The sequence below is a fragment of the Rhinolophus hipposideros genome (genome assembly GCF_964194185.1).
Source record: "Rhinolophus hipposideros genome assembly, chromosome: 18".
Classification (NCBI taxonomy): Eukaryota; Metazoa; Chordata; class Mammalia; order Chiroptera; family Rhinolophidae; genus Rhinolophus; species Rhinolophus hipposideros.
The window spans coordinates 11,607,597-11,625,566 of record NC_138064.1 but is presented as its reverse complement, the minus strand read 5'-3'; the positions used below and the strand labels follow the sequence as shown (position 1 = coordinate 11,625,566).

The 17,970-nt window shown below is 56.7% G+C and overlaps 1 protein-coding gene across 1 annotated transcript in view; it reads left to right on the top strand.

Annotated features, from left to right (window-relative positions):
• The window catches only part of MINDY4 (MINDY lysine 48 deubiquitinase 4), a gene marked incomplete at its 5' end in the record, with an annotated part of 103,051 nt that overhangs the window by 70,854 nt on the left and 14,227 nt on the right, over nt 1-17,970 (top strand). Inside the window, 3 exon segments of the mRNA XM_081080241.1 lie at nt 927-994; nt 14,125-14,188; nt 17,106-17,267. Of these exon segments, the coding sequence (XP_080936367.1) occupies nt 927-994; nt 14,125-14,188; nt 17,106-17,267 (294 nt within the window).

Here is a 17,970-nt window from a genome sequence, read left to right as displayed (position 1 = left end):
ATACTACTAGCTGACCGGTGCCGGGCCTTGTTCTACGTGCTTTCCAAAGGTGATCTCACCTAACCTTCACAATGACCTGACTAGAGTAGGTCCTATTATTATTATCCTTGTTTTATAGATGAGAAGATGTGGTCACATAGCTCGGAGTGGTAGAGCTGGGATTTAGACCCAGGCAGCCAGGCTCCAGGCTGTGGGCCTCAAACCAGGGTCAGGACTAGGGGGAGATGAGTAAGGTGCTCATGTTGGGGGCAAAATTCAAGGGGGTCCCCAAAACCTCAGTAATCAGTATAAGTAATATTTTCATGCAATAGCTAAAAAAATAAAGTTAATCTAAACAAAATCCATAAGGAACAAAATGTAAACTTGTTTTAAAAGACGGGATCTGCCCTTACGCTTCCCTGGCTCCCCTCACTGTCCTGGCCTGACTGCTCCACACTCGCTTTCTGCTGCTCCCCCCACAGCACAGTTCTTTGGAGTCAGGAGTTTGGAAGCCAACGGAACCCCCGGCAGCCCACTGGGCTGCTTACCAGCTTACCAGTGTGACCTGGGGCCAGTTGCTCCGTTTCTGAGCCCCAGTTTCTTTACGTGGCAGAGGGCCATCATTACCATCCTTACTGAACAGGCCTGTGGTAGCCTGAAATGTGAGCTGCTCCTGCCGCTGCTGGGCCCCGAGCTTCCAGGACGCGGAGATCAACGGTATGCTCGTTAGCGAGCACTGCGTCTGCTCCCATTGTCACTCAGCTGGCGTGCTCCCCCATCCCTCAGGGGGCTGCACGAGGTCTGCCTTGGGACCACCTGGCCAGCTCGGGCTGGGATGCAGGCACCAGGCTCAGGGGCAGGCTGCTCCCTGGGCTGCGGCCCCCAAGGGGGTGAGAGGGGGGAGGTGTGGACCTGATTGGGTGCTCATTCCTGTCTCCTTTTCCCAGTTCGAAGTGGGCCCCTATGGATGCATCTTGCTCACCCTGTCGGCCATCCTGTCACGGTCTACAGAGCTGTGAGTATCTTCCTTGCTCAGCTCCTTGGCAGCCTGTCTTGTTCTCTGCGCTTCTCCAGAGCCCAGGGCAGTTGTCGCGCGGGGCGGCCTGCGGGGTCTCAGCTCCCGCTCCCCACATAAGAACGCAGCACATGGCGAGGCCCAAAAGGAACACCCCCGGAGCCATGGGTAGGGGAGTCACACCACTACAGTCTCGCTGGCGGCTGGGCTGGAGACACAGGAAGCAGGAGCCACACTGTTTGCAACGCTCACTGCACCGCTTGCAGGCTCAGCCACCATCTTCTTGCTAGCCCCCATTTTCTGCTCGTGTAGCCACAGCAGTTATATTAGTGGCCAATGGCTCACTGGTCACAGCTGACGGCCAACTAGCCACAGCTGATGGCCAGGCAATCCCAGTTGGTGGCCATTTACTACCCGAGCCAGCACCTTCCCACGTGAGGCCGAGAGCCTGGAAACTGCACTCGTGGCTCTGGCCCCACAGCGGTGCTTGGCGCACAGTGGGTGCTTACGTAGTGAGCCTGGTTAGAACGCTGGCTGAAGGCTGGTGGAGGAGAGAGAGCAGCTACATTGTACAAGCGCGTGTTCAGTGCTGCCTTCTCTTTGGTCTCCCCATGTGTGCTGGGGAGTGTGGGGCTGATCGGAGAGTTTACAGTCCCACTGGGGTACCAGTGGGATTGCAGTGTGTGCACACTTCAGCACATATTTGTATTCCCCTGGGATGTATGCAGGGCTGGACAACTGAGTCTAAGATCTGGGAGCTGAACGAGGGCCCCTAAGAACTCAGGGAGAGTGGGACTGGCCATAGGCTAAGGCCGTCTGCAGGCTGCAAGGCTCTCATCTAGGGCCAGCCCTGAGGAGATGAGTGGGTGGGCAGCGTGGCCTTGGAGGCAGAGGGGGCCTGTCCAGGCTTCCTCATCAGATGCGGCTTCCGGGCGGTCTCAGAGCTGGAGTTCCTCGAGCACGCTCATTTTCTAGGAGCTTTCTAGCCCTCTTATCTACATTTGTCACCTGGGCATTATGTCACCAGGGAGAGTTTAGATTAACAGTACATTAATAGTCTTGTGAAGTACAATCGATTGCCCAATTCACTTTCAAACAGAGAGCGGGCCCTGGGTGTGTGGAGACCTGGGGAAATGCATTTCCACTTTCGGGGTGTGTGGGGACAGAGCCCCAGAGAGCAGTTTCCAGGCTCTCCGCCTCATGGAAAGGTGGTGGCTCGGGTAGTAGATGGCTGTGCGCTGTGGCTGGTTGGCCATCAGCTGTTACCGGTTAGCCATTAGCCACTAATATAACTACTGTGGCTAGGTTAGGGGGTGGGTTGGTGGGCAGAGAAGCAGACTGCGGATTGCGGCTGGCAGGTGCGGTTAGCAAGCAAATTACATCGCGGATCTTGTTGATCCTACTTCCTGTGTTTCGCCTGGCCACCGGCGAGACGGGGGTATGGTAAGATCCTGCGTTGGGGTACTGGCGGATATTTGCTTTTGTATCTCGACCAGCTGCCATCGAGAATATAGTGGTATGACTCCCCTATCTATGACTTCGTTGTTGTTCCTTTTTGGCTTCACCATATCCTTCTTTCTTGTGCTGGGAGCAGGACCAGAGACCCTGCATGACAGGGTGCTTGGTGTGGGGGGAGATTTGGGACTACCCCTAAGCAGGTGGGCCCCGGGAAGTGGGCAGGTGGACAGAGTAACCGCGCCATGCTCAGGCCAGGGAGGCCTGGCAGAAGGAGACCTCCGCTCCCCTCCCCCGGGCCTCAGCTGGGTCCTGTTCATGTGGCCTTTGGTGCAGGTGTGAGGAGGATGGCAGGGGGCTCGTGCCACCGGCCTGCAGGCTGACCTTATTAAATATATGTGTGCGCGCAGCATTTTCTACCGGCATTTTCCTTCTAATCCTGCCATAATGATATGATTCATTCCTGGCCCGGGCTCATGTGCGTGGAGACCATAAGCTGCACTGCTTTGTCCCCAGGCCTCGGTTTGCTAATCCCTGAGCTGACAGGGTTGTCATGGGTGTGGGGGTGTGTGTGGTGGGGGTGTTTCTGGGTGAGGGTGAGATCCCTGAGCTCACTGAAGGGAAGCTGAGCTTTCGGAAGGGCCAGGCCTGGTGACATCTGGCTGGGTGATCCTCTCGGCTTCAGTTTCCCACCTCTGTGGGGGCCCCTTTGCTCTGGGGTCTAGGCCCAGGCTCGCCAGCCTGGGAACTGGGTACCCTGTGTATACACATGCTCCTGTAAGGAACGGCTTTGGCAGCTTTGTCCAGTTGGGCCCCCCGTTCAGGCTGCTCTTCAAGTGGTCAAGAGCTGGAAGAATGGGGCTGCTTCTGTCTCGTCCCTACCCCACCCACCCAAGCTGCCCAGGCCATGGCACCTGTGGGGCATCTGTGTGGGGAAGGCTGCTTGCTGGACCTGCAGAGCCTCGTGCTGATGGGTCTGAAGTTACAACCCTGGGAAACCCCTTCCCATGCACTGCGTGTGTGTACACGCAGACACACGTGTGATCCAGCTGCGGGCACCTCCTCCCCTGTTCCCAGGGCCACGGAGACAGAGGACGCTGACGACAGTCCCCTTCCTCTCACTGCCCCTGAGGACCTTCTCACGCCCTGTAGGCTGATGGTCCTGGAGGCCTCCCCAGGTCGCGCCGGCCAGCCTGGCCCCTGCCTTCCAGGAGGACAGGCATAGAAACCTGCTTTAGCACAGGGTGTGGGTCGGATTTGTCTTAGTCCTGTGGCCTCCTTTTCCTCTTTCTAAGAAGAAAACATAGAGGACAGTCTTTTCAGCAGTAAGAATGATAGCAGCCCACGTTTTGTGAGCCTCCTATGGGCCATATCCTTTGCTGTCCCATTTTACACATGAAATTCCTTTCATCTCCACAACAACCCTGTCAGGTGGCCCTGTTTTGATTATTGTCACCGTGCCTGTCTTTCAGATGAAACCAGGCTTTGGCAGGTGAGTGGCTTGCCCCAAGGTCACAAAGCCCACAGAGCGTCCTCTGAGCCTGAGTTTCTCACTCTGTGACGAGGGGATGACAGTTCCTGCCTCACAAGATGAAATGTGTGGGCATGGCTCCCGGTGCGTAGCAAGCCGTGGACGGGGGCGTTGCTAGTCTGATCCTATCCCCACGGTACTCAGTGCCTCCGTGTCCCATCCTGTCATTGCATGCCCTCCGTTTTGGCTTGGTGCCTTGTGGTGGAGACACAGCCACGGGGTGCCCTGCAGTTAGTGAGGGCCCACCTGTGGCTACACTCACCCTTGTCAGGCCCTTGCTGAGTGGCCCAGGAGCTCCCTGGGCTCCCCTGAGTCGCCCAAAGCGAGGGCAGAGCCTCTCAGAGCACGTGCTGTTCAGCGAGGGAGAAGCAGAGTGCGGGCTGGGAACGCACCCAGTGCTGTTGCTTGGATGGCGCAGGAGAAGGGGCAGTGGGAATATGCCGCCCAGAGGTGTGCTAGAGAAGACATTCGATTCTCTCTTATGTGTTCAAGTTCAAGAAGAGTTTTCGTTAGTCTACCTGAGGGCATCAGGTGGGGAACAGGGCAGACCTTGGGCCGCCTGGGCCACCTCTGGGGGCTTCTCCAGACCCACCTTCCCTTTGAACCGGGCAGTCCCAGGATAACTGCCTGACCACTCCACGTTCCCACAGGGCTACTGGGCATGTGAGCATCGGAGTGGGGCTGACCTCTCCTCCCGGTGGTCCTGGGGGCTTCCTGAAGGGGGTGGCAGCCGTGAGGATGACGACAGGACTAGCCTGGGCACTCATGACACTGCCCAGATCCTGTGAGAGGATCAGGCAGAAATTATTTAAAATAACACATTAGCATTCCTGGCATTTCTGAGGGCTCCTCTGAAGAAGCTCTTCTTGCCTTGGGGAGTTGAGCTCCTGGAATGGTCCACACCCCTCACATGCCAATCATGTTGCATGCCCCACGGCGCTACCCAGCTCCCACAGCCTCTGGTCTCGGTCTCGGGAGGGATGCCAGGCCTGGCTCAAGGTTTGCTGTGATCTCTGCAGTGATAACGGTGTGAAAACCCACCTCCTCTTGGCCTGCCGCAGGGCTTAGCTACTTGGGAAGGCTTTTCCTTATGGACGTTTGGGCACCTGGGGGGAAATGTCACCCAGCACATTTATCAGACTGAGCTGAGACACTTGTCCAGGGCAGCCCACAAGTCTCACGAAAGAAAGGGTCCTATACATTGGCTACAACGTCGCTTCAGGACACCTGGGTCCCCATCTCCTCGCTACTGCCCTCAAGCTGTAAGGCTGACCCGACCTTTGCTTTAGCTTTTTGACAGGAAGGGGTTGTACTAACGCCTCTTAGTCTCTTTTTGTAGTGAAAAAAAAATAGGATTTTTTTTCTGAAGAAACCATCCGCTGGAGTTCACTGTATAAAGCAGATGAAGCAGGGCAGTGGGCGCGGGGAGATGGAGCGGTCTCACAACCAGCTGCATCTTGGAGGCCCCTCTACGGAGAGGCCTGCTCTGCAAATAGCTAGAAAGCCGTAGGGCCAGATGGTCGCCCAGGCCTCCGTGCTCTGGGTTCAGATTCAGCTTTGCCAAAGCTTTGAGGCCATGTCAGGGTGATCTGTTACTCCTCTGGGCACTTGACAACCTGTCTTGGTCACCCAAGGAGAGGGCAGAGTGTCTCAAATCACATGCTGTTCAACCAGGGAGAAGCGGAGTGGGGGCTGAGAAACCCACCCAGTTCTTTACAGTGTGTGTGTATGTTGGTGGTGGTGGTGGTGGTGGTGGTGGTGGTGGTGGTGGTGGTGGTGGTGGTGTGTGTGAGAGAGAGAGAGAGAGACTGAAGGCATGGCCACCCCGCCTCCTAGCCAGGCTCTCAGATTCATGCCGGAGGCCCAGGGGCAGCCCTTGCACCCAAGTCAACACCTCCTGAAGGCTGGCCGTCCCCAACCCCGACGGGAACCATGGATATAAACGCAAGAGTGCAGCCTGGCCGCTTCACCTTCTGAGGCTGAGAGAACAGTAGCAAAGCTCGCCTTGGAGGATTGTTTACCCCGGGCCGACTGCAAAGCCTGTGAAGGTTTTATTTGTTCCCACTTGATTTCAGACTATTTTCCTTTCCTCAGGTCTCGAGTTGCTTACAGTAAATCTCATCCAGGATTTCATGGTCTCCTAGTTCCATTGCTTTCCAAACCGCATGCTCTCCCGGGCCCCCGGGATGCTCCGGCCCTGGGGTCAGGGTCACCTGGGAGCCAGGCCCGCGCAGCCCAGCGCCAGGTGCTCCAGGCCCTCAGTGGTCACAGGGCCTGGCATTGGAGGGCTTGGGCCTGGCATCGGTTGGCTGAGGCCTGGAGGTGGGGGCAGACGGCTTGTGAATAAAACCTTTTCACGCAACGGACTCTTGGCATTCATTCCCGTGGTAACTTTGGCTGCCCAAGGGCACCCTTGAAGGCTCCAAACAGGAGGTAGTTTGTCATTTGCTGAAGTACTTTTGGACAGCACGAGCCAGCCACGCGCGCCGTGGTGGCTCTGTTGCTCTAATTCTGTCCAAGGGCGGAACAACAACAACAACAACAACAACATCAACAACACGGTTTATGTCTCGTTGTGGAAATAGCCCTGAAATGAAAGCCAACCACGAGTGTTGGTGATGCGAGTGACAGAAACGCAGTTCTTCGCCAGCATCAGCAGAAAACCCCGCTATTAACCAATTCACATCAGAAGCCCAGGGCTTTAGGACAGGCTGGATCCAGGAACCCAGACGTCATCTTTGGGACTTGGTGTCCCTCTTTCTAGCTCTTAACTTTTCTTTCCTCTGTCTCAGCTGTGTTCTCAGGGGGCCTTCCCGCATGGTGGGCTCTGGCGAGCCCGGTGGAGAGGGAGCCCTTTCTCCAGCACTCCTCAGCCTCCTGGGAGCCGTGCTCCCACTCCTGATGCCTCACTGTGGCCACGCCCGTGTCACACCCACCACGGGGCATGTGAACATGCAGTCAAAACCCGCAGAGGTCTACTGTACCGGCTGGGAAAGAGATGGGCTCTCCGGTTGGGAATCAGAAGTTTGGGCTGTATCAAGGAACAGAGAGTAGATGTGAGTTTGGGGGTGGGAGGGATCTGGGCCTTGGTGGAGGCCCCCACAGGCTCAGGACAACGCTTCTAGGTCTAGCAGCTCACCGAGAAACAAAAGGGCTGTTCCTGTTGAAAATCCCAGGCTCTTGGTGCTCCCCCATGTCTGTCGTGATGAGAGCGGTTAGATGGATGTGTGCCAGCTTTCTCCTCCGCCCTGTCACGCCCACCTAAGCTCTTCCAGCCCAGGACGAGGCACACACAGGGCCACCCCCACCCCCACTGCACAGACTGGCAGCTGCTTTGCGGCCCTGGACAAACCCTTGGCCCCTCTCACCTGCGTCTCCCATGTGTAACAGGAGAGACTGGGCAGTATGGTGAAGGGCCCTTCCTTCCCTGCATGCCAAGATCTTTTGACTGAAACTGGGAAATGGTATAAGCTTCCTCCACTCCAAGTCAGCTTTTAACTTTGATTCCGACGAGGGTGGAAGCCACGCTACTGATCACTTTCAATAAACGTGTCTGAAGAGACCGAGGTAGTGGGTGAGAGGCCGACACAACTGTGCCGTTGGCAGTAGCAGACGCCCCACCCTCTCCCCCCACTCCCTTGTCCTGGCCCCCCTTGCTCTGCAGACTGTTCCCTTCCCTGGCAGCCCCCGGCTCCTGTGCAGTGACCAGAGCTCTGTTCCGTAGACCCTGGCAGGCTCCCTCTGGGGTCCCGTGGTCCCTTCACCCCGTGGAAGGCAGAGGTAGGAGGCCCAACTTCAGTCGGAGGTGGAGGAGAGTGGGGCCCTCACTTGCCACCCTGAGTTTTTGGAACTTGTGACTACCCCAGGGGCTGGCCCACGGGCCTAGGGCTATCATCCCATTTTACAGATGTGGGGACCAAGGCTCCGAGGAGTTAAGGACCAGTTGGCAGCCCAGCGGACACCTCCACCCAGTGTCAGAGCCTGTGCCTTTCTGGGCTGGCCACAGTCTGATGGGTGCTCTTCAGCCGTGTCTGAGAGGGAGCGTAGAAAACACGACTAGGCCCCTGCCAGGCCCATGCTGTCCCCTGCTTCGCTCGCCATTTACTCTCAGCCAGCGTGGTCTGGGCCAACACAAGCCTGGTCCCAGGCTGCTGAGATGGCAGGTCATGGCCAGCTGGGGTGGCTGAGGGCAGTAAGTCTCCCCATAGATACTGAGCCTGAGGGCTGCATGGGGGGGCCCACTTCCCACGGCCGGGAAGGGCGACCAAGCCTGGGACACACCAGGGTTAGAGGCAGAGTTGGGGAGAGGCCCCTGACTCTCAGTGCCTCCAGCACCCCTACCCACTTCCCCAAGGGCTCCTTGTTCCACAAAGGTCTTGGGAACCTGGATAAAAAGGACAGGCCTTGGAGGAGAGAGAGGTCCGGGCCAGCCTCCGCTGCTTGAGTAGGAAGCTTACTTCAGCCTGCCTCTGCACATCTCCTGGGACCCTGCTTTTGGACACCGTTCCCCCAGGCCTTCCTTACAGCTTTCACCCAGGATGGGTGTGGGCAGGCTTACGGAATTTGGAGCCTTTCTGTGCACCTGCAGGGTTAGAGCCCAGTTTGGGGCACCAAAGGCCAGACACACACACCATAACCCTGCCCTCAAAGCCCCTGCTGCCTGCACAGGAAAAGCAATTGGTGGGTGCTTCTAGGGAGGGGCTTCTGAGGAGAGATGGGGCACATCTGCCTCGAGGCAAGGGAGGTGTCTCCTTGTGGAGGAGGGACATTTAGCAGAGCCCTGAGGGATATGCGGGAAGGGCTTTGTCAGGCAGCAGAAGAAAAGTAGGCATAGGCCAGTGTGTGTGTTGTGGGGGGGCGGGGAGGGGGTGCTGCAGGGAACAGTTGCACAAGGTCTGTTTGGGGAGGAAGGTGCCTGCATGTGGGAAAGGACTGGTGGGTGGTGAGGCGGAGGGCCTCGGGCATGTCTGCTTTCTTTTCCCTCCTCCAGGCAGCCCACTCTCCCTCCATGCAGCTTGCCCTGCCTGCTGGAACCCGTCTAGCCCCTTCCTCTCCAGGCCCCTGCCTGGAGAATGGACATAACAGCCATTCCCTCCAACCTGTGGAGCTGTCTGCAGTTTGCAAAGCCTTTCTATGGCCTTGGCTCTTACTGCAACGACGCTTTGAGGTAGTTATTGTGGTCCCCATCCAGATGACACGCCCAAGGCTCAGAGATGGAAAGCAATTTGCTTAAGGTCACACAGCGCAGGTGGCAGAGGGGGCCTGACACCCAGGTGTTCTGACTCACTGTCCACTTCCGCTTGGCCTTCCTGGGAAAACAATCAATATCCGCTCTTTCCGAATCCTTTTCAGATACTCATGGCTGCATTTCGACCGCTCTCGGAGGCCTCTGTTTGTTCTGGGTTCTTGGCCGTGATACGAACGGTTGAAGTTGCAGGAATCATGACCTCTCATTGTTTTTTTGGTTGTTGTTATTATTGCTGTTATCGTAGGAAACAGGAAGTGATATTTACCAAATGCCAAGTGCTTTATATAATGCATCTCATTCCGCTCTCACAGCAATCTGTAATAGAAGGAGGCATCGTGAAACCCATATTGCAAGTGGGGAAACTGAGGCTCAGAGAGGGGACTAACTTGTAGGTGGGGGCAGCTGGATTTGAATCCAAGGCTCCCTAACTTCCAAGCCCAGCTTTTCTGAATTGTTCTATGGCTGCCCTTTGCACTGTTGATGGTGTCCTCAAAAGTCCATAGACATCCCACCAAACGAAGGGGTGCTGTCTCTGGAGATTGCTGCAGGGGTGGGGGACAGTGCAGGCTCTGGGGGAGGGTGGGCCGGGAGGGACGGGCAGGAGCTGTCCAAGGGATGTGGCGGTGTCCCCAGGGCCTGGCCCCCTAGAACTCAGGTGGAGGGGAAGTGGCTGTTTGAGTCCTCCCAGGTTATTTACTGCCTGTTTTAGGCAAGATGTTTTCATTACCCGAGTCGTGGACCAGCGACACTCCCTCACATCCCAGAAAGTCCCCGGAGACCCCCTGCTCCAGTCCTCTGGTTCTGTAAATGAGGACGCAGGCTGAGAGAGGAAGGGACTGGCCTGAGGCCACTCAGCCAGGCCCAGGTTGAGCACGCCACTGACCCGCCCCATGGACACTGATTTTAGGTGAACGACTGTGACCACAGACTGGAACCATGTCTCTAGGCCACTTGGACATATTTCCCTTCTTATTTCGAACCTTCTGTGCAAAATGCACAGATTCATTGTTCCAATGAATTGTTCAGATTCACTCATTCATTCCGATGTTCAGACGCATGTGCGGTAGGCTTTAGGATGAGGGGACAGCTGCCCCCAGCCAGAGAGGATGGGGACCAGGCATGGGGCTTCGGGGCTCCCAGCCTGCCTGACTGTCACATACTTTAGGCCACAGGGGACGCCGTGAGATCCTGATTCTAGGGACACAGTCCCGGGCACTGACTCTCTGTGACCATGAAACCAAAAGCCTCTTCGCCTTTCTGGACCTCCGTTTCCCCATCTGTAACACAGAGATGGCGATGCTTGCCCTCCTGGCCTCACAGGGCTTTAGAGGGGATGGATGGTGTATTTGAAACAATGTGAGACTGTGCAGATTCCAGGCGCAGGCATAGTAAGCTGCTCAGCGGCAGAACCTCTGTCCGTCCGGCACGTGTGACAGATGGCAGAGGGCAGAGAGGCGGCAGAGTGCTAGGCCCGGCTTCCGGCACTGGGTCTGGCCTGGCGTCTGTCGCTGTGTGTGTTCTTTCTCTGGGATCGTTTGCCCATCTGCAAAGTGCCGAGCCCCGAGGGCTCTGCCAGCCCTGACACCCTCTTCATTGTGTTTCTTAGTCAGCAGTGTCTCTGGGACACCGTCCGGGGGCAGGGCTGGGAGAATCCTGGGCAGGGCCTCCTCTCTGTCAATGGGTGAACTGGGCCCTCCGGAGGTCAGGCTGTCCCCCGGGAGCTTTGGTTCAGGTTCTGGCCCTTTGTTCCCAGCATGCCGAGCGTGTTGGCACAGGGCAGCCAGGTCCAAGCCCTTCCTTGTGAGTTTCCATACCCTGGGCAGACTACCCTGGGCAGTCCAGTCAGGCTCCCCTCACACGTGCCCCTTGGAACCCCAAATCCCAGCAAGCTCCTGAGCCCTGATGGGGTCCCGATGTAGGACAGTGTCAGGGGGCAGCCTTCTTCGGGCCATGGCTCCTCCTGGTTCTGTCACCCAGCCTGCTGCCTGGTCCTGCATTGTCCAACCCCCAGGACCACTGGAAGGCACAACCTGCCCATTCGAGTGCAGTGGTCGTCAGTCTCAGGGAAAGGCCTATCACAGCTTGTTGCTCGGAAGCCCAGAAAGTAGGATCCTCAGAGCTCAGGCAAGCCCTCCACTGATTCCGCCCCTGCTCCCAGGGTACTGCATGACCTTGGAGACCTAGGGGTTCCCCAGCGGGGCCGCAGGGGCTATTGGAGAGGGCGAAGGATGGGACCAGCCTCTGCATGGTTTTCAGGGAGAGCCGCCCTGCCTTTAAGTTTCATACACTGGGCTTCTGCATGTAAGATTTGCTTTGAAGAAAGGGCTCTGAGTCTAAAAAGATGTTAGAGGCCACTTGTGTTGCTTTCCCAGGGCTGCCATCATGAAGTGCCACAGTCTGGGTGTCGTGAGCAACAGAAATTGACTGTCTCTGTTCTGGAGGCTGGAAGGCCAAGGTCAAGGTGTCAACAGAGTTGCTTTCCTCTGAGGCCTCTCTCCTTGGCCTGTGGACGGCCACCTGCCTTCTTGCTGTGTCCTCACACGGTCTTTCCTCTGTGCATGCATTCCTGGTGGCCGTCTGCATGTCCAAATTTCCTCTTTTGAAAAGGACACCAGGCAGATTGGATTAGGGCTGACTTAATTAGCCCTTTCCAGGCCCTGGGGGCTAGGGATTCAACTTAGGAATTCTGGGGGACATGATTTAGCTTTATAACACCACTCATCTGGTGAAAGCCCCTCAGAAGGGGAGACTGCGGCACAGAGAGGTGAGGTTTGCAGCCGCACAGCAAGCGGGGGCTAGAACTCGGGCTTGGTGCTGGCTGTGCCGTGTGCACTGCCGCTCTCCCTGCACGGCCCAGGCCGTTGTTCCTCCGCTCAAGGACTCCTCACGCTCGGCTCTCCAGGGAATTCTCCTAGAGGGAGGTCTGGGCAATGGGATTTGCCAAAGTTGTAAATCTCTTAAGCCATAAGCCGCTCCTTGGCGTCTCCCGAATGCCCTAATGTGAAATACAGATGTTCCTCCCTTTTAAGATCTAAGCCCACTTCTGAATTTCCCATCGTGTTTGCACCTAAGGATGCAATTACCATTTCCTCCCATTGTCCTCTCTGCCTGTCCCTCTGCTCTCAGCTGACGCAGGCTCTCAGTCCCGCTGGGTGAACACGAGGCTGTGAGATTATGGACATCAGACCGCTTCTGAAAGCTTTGGCTGGCTCGGAGCCAGCGATGCTTATCAGTCCACCCTGGGCTCCTCTGAGGTTATTTTCTTCTCTTCAGAAGAGGCCTATGTGTGCTGGAGAGCGTTTCCATCAATTCTTCTGCCTGAGCTCGTGCCGGCCGATTGCAGCCCTTGGCCATTTGTCCCCCAGCTGACTCGTTCCCAGGCCCGCTGGGCTGTGTCTGATGGGCGATCCTCTAGGGCCCTTCTTGAGCGCCCCCGCTCCCCTGCAGCTTCCGGGGGTTCTCGGCTGGGCCCCACAGTACCAACCCCAGCCCTTCTTCTCACGTGGACCACAAACTGTCCCCATTTGGCCATGGTTATTGAAAAACCACAAGAAAGCACTTCTCTTGCAGAGGTCATGGGGCTTGAGTTTCTAAACTCGTTTTGGGAAGGATACAGGGACCAGGGCATGTGTTTTAAGTTTGTGGACTTACCGGCAGATCTTAGATTTAAAGTGTAAAATTGAGACCAGGTTTCTCTTCCCTTCCACTAAAAGGAAAAACAAACGTGATCGCTGAGCCCTTCCTGCCTCTGGGCCGCCGCTCCAGGCTCTCCATGGGGTGGGGATGGAGGAGGCAGGCCAGGCCGGGGACACAGGTCTGGGGGGGCCATGTGCCCCAGGAGCTGTGTGCAACAGCAGAGGGAGCCAGGGCCCCGGCCTCCCATCACCCACCTGGCAGTTCCTCCCTGAGCTTTCCCCCACGTCTATAAAATGTAGTGTTCTTACTTTCCTGGGGGGGCTGGCGGGCTGACACTGCCGTCCTCTGAGTGTGTTCAGTAGATGGGCGCTCCTTTCCTGTTTACCCGTCCACGGCCCTGGTCAACAATAATGTTTCATCTCCCGAGGGGTTGACTGTGGGTAGGGAACAGGAATAAAGTCCCGATGGCGGGTTTTGAGATTCAGGGCTGTGATTTTGTCTCCGGGTGCTTACCTTACATGTGACAGGGCTGCTGCTGACATGACACCCTGAATCGTACTGGCCCCCACCACTGCACAGCCCCAGAAGCCCGTTCCTTTTGGTTTGAGGATTTCTTTTAGCAAAGAGGCTTTTCACTCTGCGCCTTTTCGGACACCCCATTCTGAGGGTGGAGCCACAGTGGTGATCTGGGGAAGGGAGAGCACAGGCTTCTGAGACTGGCTGTCAGGTTCCCCGCCAGCTCCCTCACCCACAGACGAGCACCCTAAGCAAATCAATCCTCCTTCAAGCCTGGGTTTTCTCTCAGAGTTTGGGAATAGTGTGTGTGCAGGTTCTGGTACAAGGTCTGTGCCTAGGTGGTGACAGCTATTACTTTAGACCATTCCTCCCATTTCACAGACTCACAGACTGAGGCCCAGAGAGGAGATATCAGAGGACGTCCCACTCCCCACCATTAGTGACAGCTGGGATGGGAATGCAGGATGTTGGATTCTAAACCCAGCGACATTTCTGCTGCATCGGCAGAGGGCTTGGTGAGGCCAGAGTAGAGGCTGGTGCTTAGAGAGAGAGAGAGGGTGACCCAAGGAGCCTGGGCTCCAGCCCCACAGCGGGGCACACAGCAGAGTGCTCAGGCTCCTGCCACAGCCGGATTTCTGGGCCTCAGCTTGGAGTGTGAGGGAGCCCCTGGCCACCCCTGGAAGTTTGCCCGGTGGCTTCAGTGAGGCAGAGACATGCTAACACCGCTTTCTCCATGTTTTCCAGCATCCGCCAGGACTTCGATGTCCCCACCAGTCACCTAATTGGAGCACATGGCTACTGCACACAGGTCAGGGGGTGCCGTGGGGTGTGGGGCAGCCATGTGCTTCTTTCCCTTCCTCTTCCCTTCTTCTTTGGCCCGGCCAGCCCTCTCTAAGTAGCTTTCCTGTAGTGGCCTCTGCCAGGCTTCACCGTCATGGAGACCTAGAAAGGAAGTGTAGCTTCCATGTCTGGAGGGCTGGCTGTGCCTGATCTGTGCGCTTGGGGCTGCAGGGGGTGTAAAAGGGGCTAACAGCAGACCCAGGCCCTGGCACAGGCTGGGGACCCGAGGGCCAGCTGGGGAGATGATGGCCGTGGCTTCTTTAACGTTTTCACAGGGCAGTGTCTTTACAACAGCCCTTCCCTCTGCATCGTCACAAAGGGGCCCTCAAGGGGCCTCCTGGGGGACAGAGGGGACCCTGAGCATAATTACATGTCATAGAGCCTCCCAGTCACCTGCTGCCACCAAGGAAAGGCTCTATTCAAGATCCTATCAGTGAGCGTCAGGACTGGGAGCCAAAGGCTATACCTGGCTTCCGTCTGAGCCTTTCTCTACCTGGCAGGGCCTCTCAAAGTGGCCACTGGGCCACAGTCAAATCTGGCCCTCAGTGCACACAGAGCAACAAGTGGCGCAGACGGGCTGGGCAGAGCTGCTCAACCTGCTGGGCCCAGCTGAGAACCCAGTTGTCCTAGGGGTCCTGGCTCCCTGTGCCAGCCCTGAAAACGTACCTGGGCACCATACAGGGGCCAGTCCCTTATCCAGGGCACCCAAGGAACTGTGGGGTGGCTCCTGCCCACCTTCCTAGAGGAAGGCCTCAGGCCTCTCTGGCCACCTGGGGAGTTCAGCTGCCTCTCTGGGGGTCTGTCTTCCCTGTGGGAGCGGCCCCCTCGGCAGGCAGACAGCAGTGCACCCCAGGGCTGGGCGGTTAGGGTGCAAGGGTGCCAGACCAGTCTTGGGCTGGGGTTCTGAGCCGTGTTGGCTGTTTCACTTGCAGAATGAGGTGGGATGGATTTTTTTCCCCTCCCTGAGACTCGATTTCCTCATTTGTAAAATGAGGCTTTTGGGTTAGAACCGAGCTTCTTAACATTTGATGTGTGCACGAATCCCCCAGGGTCTGTTGATAACCAGGCTCAGATTCAGTGGGTCCAGACTGGGGCTTGAGATTCTGAATGTCTAACAGGCTCCCCAGGAAGGGCGATGTCACTGATCCATGGATCATACTTTGAATGGCAAGGGACTAGGTGACCCCCAAGCTCTGCCACTCTGTGATTATGAGTCTGGGGCTAGGAACAGCCTGTTGCTCCTTCTCCCCCATTTTGAGAAGGCTTCCTGCTCTGAGGAAGGTTTGAGGCACACCCCAGGTGGGGAGCAGGAACCTTTGTATTCCCCTTGAAAACCGATGGGAAAACTCAAACCTGTCTGAGAAAGGCCGGGCCTTTCTAGCAGCCGCTGCCCCTGAGGTGCAGTGTCTCAGAGCAGCCATTTCCTCCAAATTCTTTCTCATTTCCTCTGCGAGGACACAATGAGGCCCCCTCGATATCTCCTTTCAATTGGGTCCCTCTGCGGCCATCAGAGGCGGCTTCTTTTACTGTCACTGGGGCAGGGGTCTTGGTGCTGACAGAGGGATTTATTAACCCAGCAGCACTCTTACAATTCAGGGGAAAACACGTCTGTGAACTGTGCCCTCCAGAGAAAGCGCCGTGATGGCCGTTCCCACGCCCGGTGGGGGAGACCCCTGCCTGCCGGCCTCACTGTGCACCGGCCCTGGCCGGACGCGGGTTAGATAGCGGGGCCTGCCCAGGCACTGCGTCTGGGCTCATGTGAATCCTTCCTCGGTGGATAGCAGGCACTTCGCAGCTGCCCTTCCTTTCGCATCTTTGGGCAGCCAGGTGGTACCTTGACGGTACAAGTGAGTGGGGTGGGAAGGAGCTCCAGACAGAGAGCCAGAACATGTGGGTTAAGTCCGGCTCCGTCACTAACCAGCTGTGTGGCTTGGGCAAATCCTTTCCCATCTGTGAGCCTCAGCTTCCGCATTTCTAACAGGAAGTTGGACCCCTAGATGCTCTGCATAGGAAGGACCCTTCCAGCCACCGCAATGCACTGTCTCCTGGTTTTGGGGTCAGCAGGCTTGTTGGCCTGTTGGGTGTGGGGCACAGGTCACATGGCCACAGAATGTCTGGTGCCACACAGCCGACTAGGGCGGAGAGAGCTGGAATCCAGACGGGGCTTCGCTGCCTGCTTTGCGGCTGTTGTCCCCTCCGCAACCTCCCCTCGAAGCCCCACCATCCCCGGTGAAATCTGAATGAGGCCTGGAACTGAGCTATTGGTATGGTACCATTGTCAGTTTCCTGGTGTTGCTAATGTGGTCTGGTTATGTAAGATGTTATCCTTGGGGGAAGCTGGGTGAAGGGTACACAGGAACTCTCTGTACTATTTTTATAAAGTCTTTTGAATCTAAAATTATTTCAAAATAAAAAAGGTTATTAAAAAATTACTCTCTTTCAAGACCCACCCAAATGTCACTGCTCCACCAAGCGGCTCCGACCAGTCACATGGCCCCACGTCCGCCTGGGCACCGGAGAGCTGTGTGCACACAGTTTTCGAGCCCCAGTCACATCCTGTGTTGTGCAGCCACACACCTGGTACCCCACTGTAGACCCCAGTGCCCAAGGTCAGGAGCCACTGTGTCCCTCCAGCAGGACCATGCACCCCCCCACCCCCCGCCCAAACCTTAGGACAGGGTCCCGTGCGCAGTGGGTGCTGGATAAACACTCTCAGAATTCGGTTGATGAGAAGAGTTGGCAGTGTCCTCTGAGGGCCTGAGGGACAAGTCACAAGCCCCTGTGCTTTCGGGCTCTCTCCCTCCTGGCTTTCCTTCCTTCTCCGCCCTTTTCTTCTTGCTCCTGATGTCCCCTTGACAAGCCTTCCCCCTTTCTCTCATCAACAGGAACTTGTGAACCTGCTCCTGACTGGGAAAGCCGTGTCGAATGTGTTCAACGATGTTGTGGAGCTGGATTCTGGGAACGGGGACGTCACGCTCCTCAAGGGCATTGCTGCGCGCAGCGACATTGGCTTCCTGTCTCTCTTCGAGCACGACAACGTGTGCCAGGTACTGAGAGCACAGGTGTCCGGACAGTGAGGGGCCCGGTTCCCCGGGACCCATGAGAAGGAGCGCGGGGGAGGGAGAGCGGTCCCCCAGTTCCCGGAGCTGGGGGGAACTCGGGTCTACCTCACAGAAGGTTGGGGAAGAGGGGCAGCTGCCCTGCCATCAGCTACGGGCACGAAATTCACCCCCAGAGCCAGCTGATGCCATGTCCTGGGAAAGGGGCTTCTGGGGGTTTCTATTGTGATTGTGGGCCAGAGTAGCTGCCACTGTCCTGTGTGTGTGTGTGGGTGGTGGCCGTTCTCGAGTGACAGGGAATGTGAAGTTACAGGCCTTGTATTCACTTCCCAGGGCAAGTTGCAACAACGCACCGCAAACTGGGTGGCTTAAAACAACAAATTTATTGTCTGACAATTCTGGAGCACGAGCTCTCATAGCAGAAGTCCAAAATCGAGAGGTCGCTGGGGCATTGCTCCCTCTGAAACCCACAGGGAGAATCGTCCCTTGCCTCTTCTAGCTTTTGGTGTTTTTCAGCCACCCTTGGGGTTCCTCGGCTACTTGATGCACCTCCCTGTGTATCTTCTCCTTTTCTTATAAGGGCGCCAGTCGTGTTGAATGAAGGGCCCTCCCTACTCTACTAACCTCATCTTAACTATATCTGCAACCACTCTATTTCCAAATAAGGTCACCTTCGGAGGTCCTGGGGGCG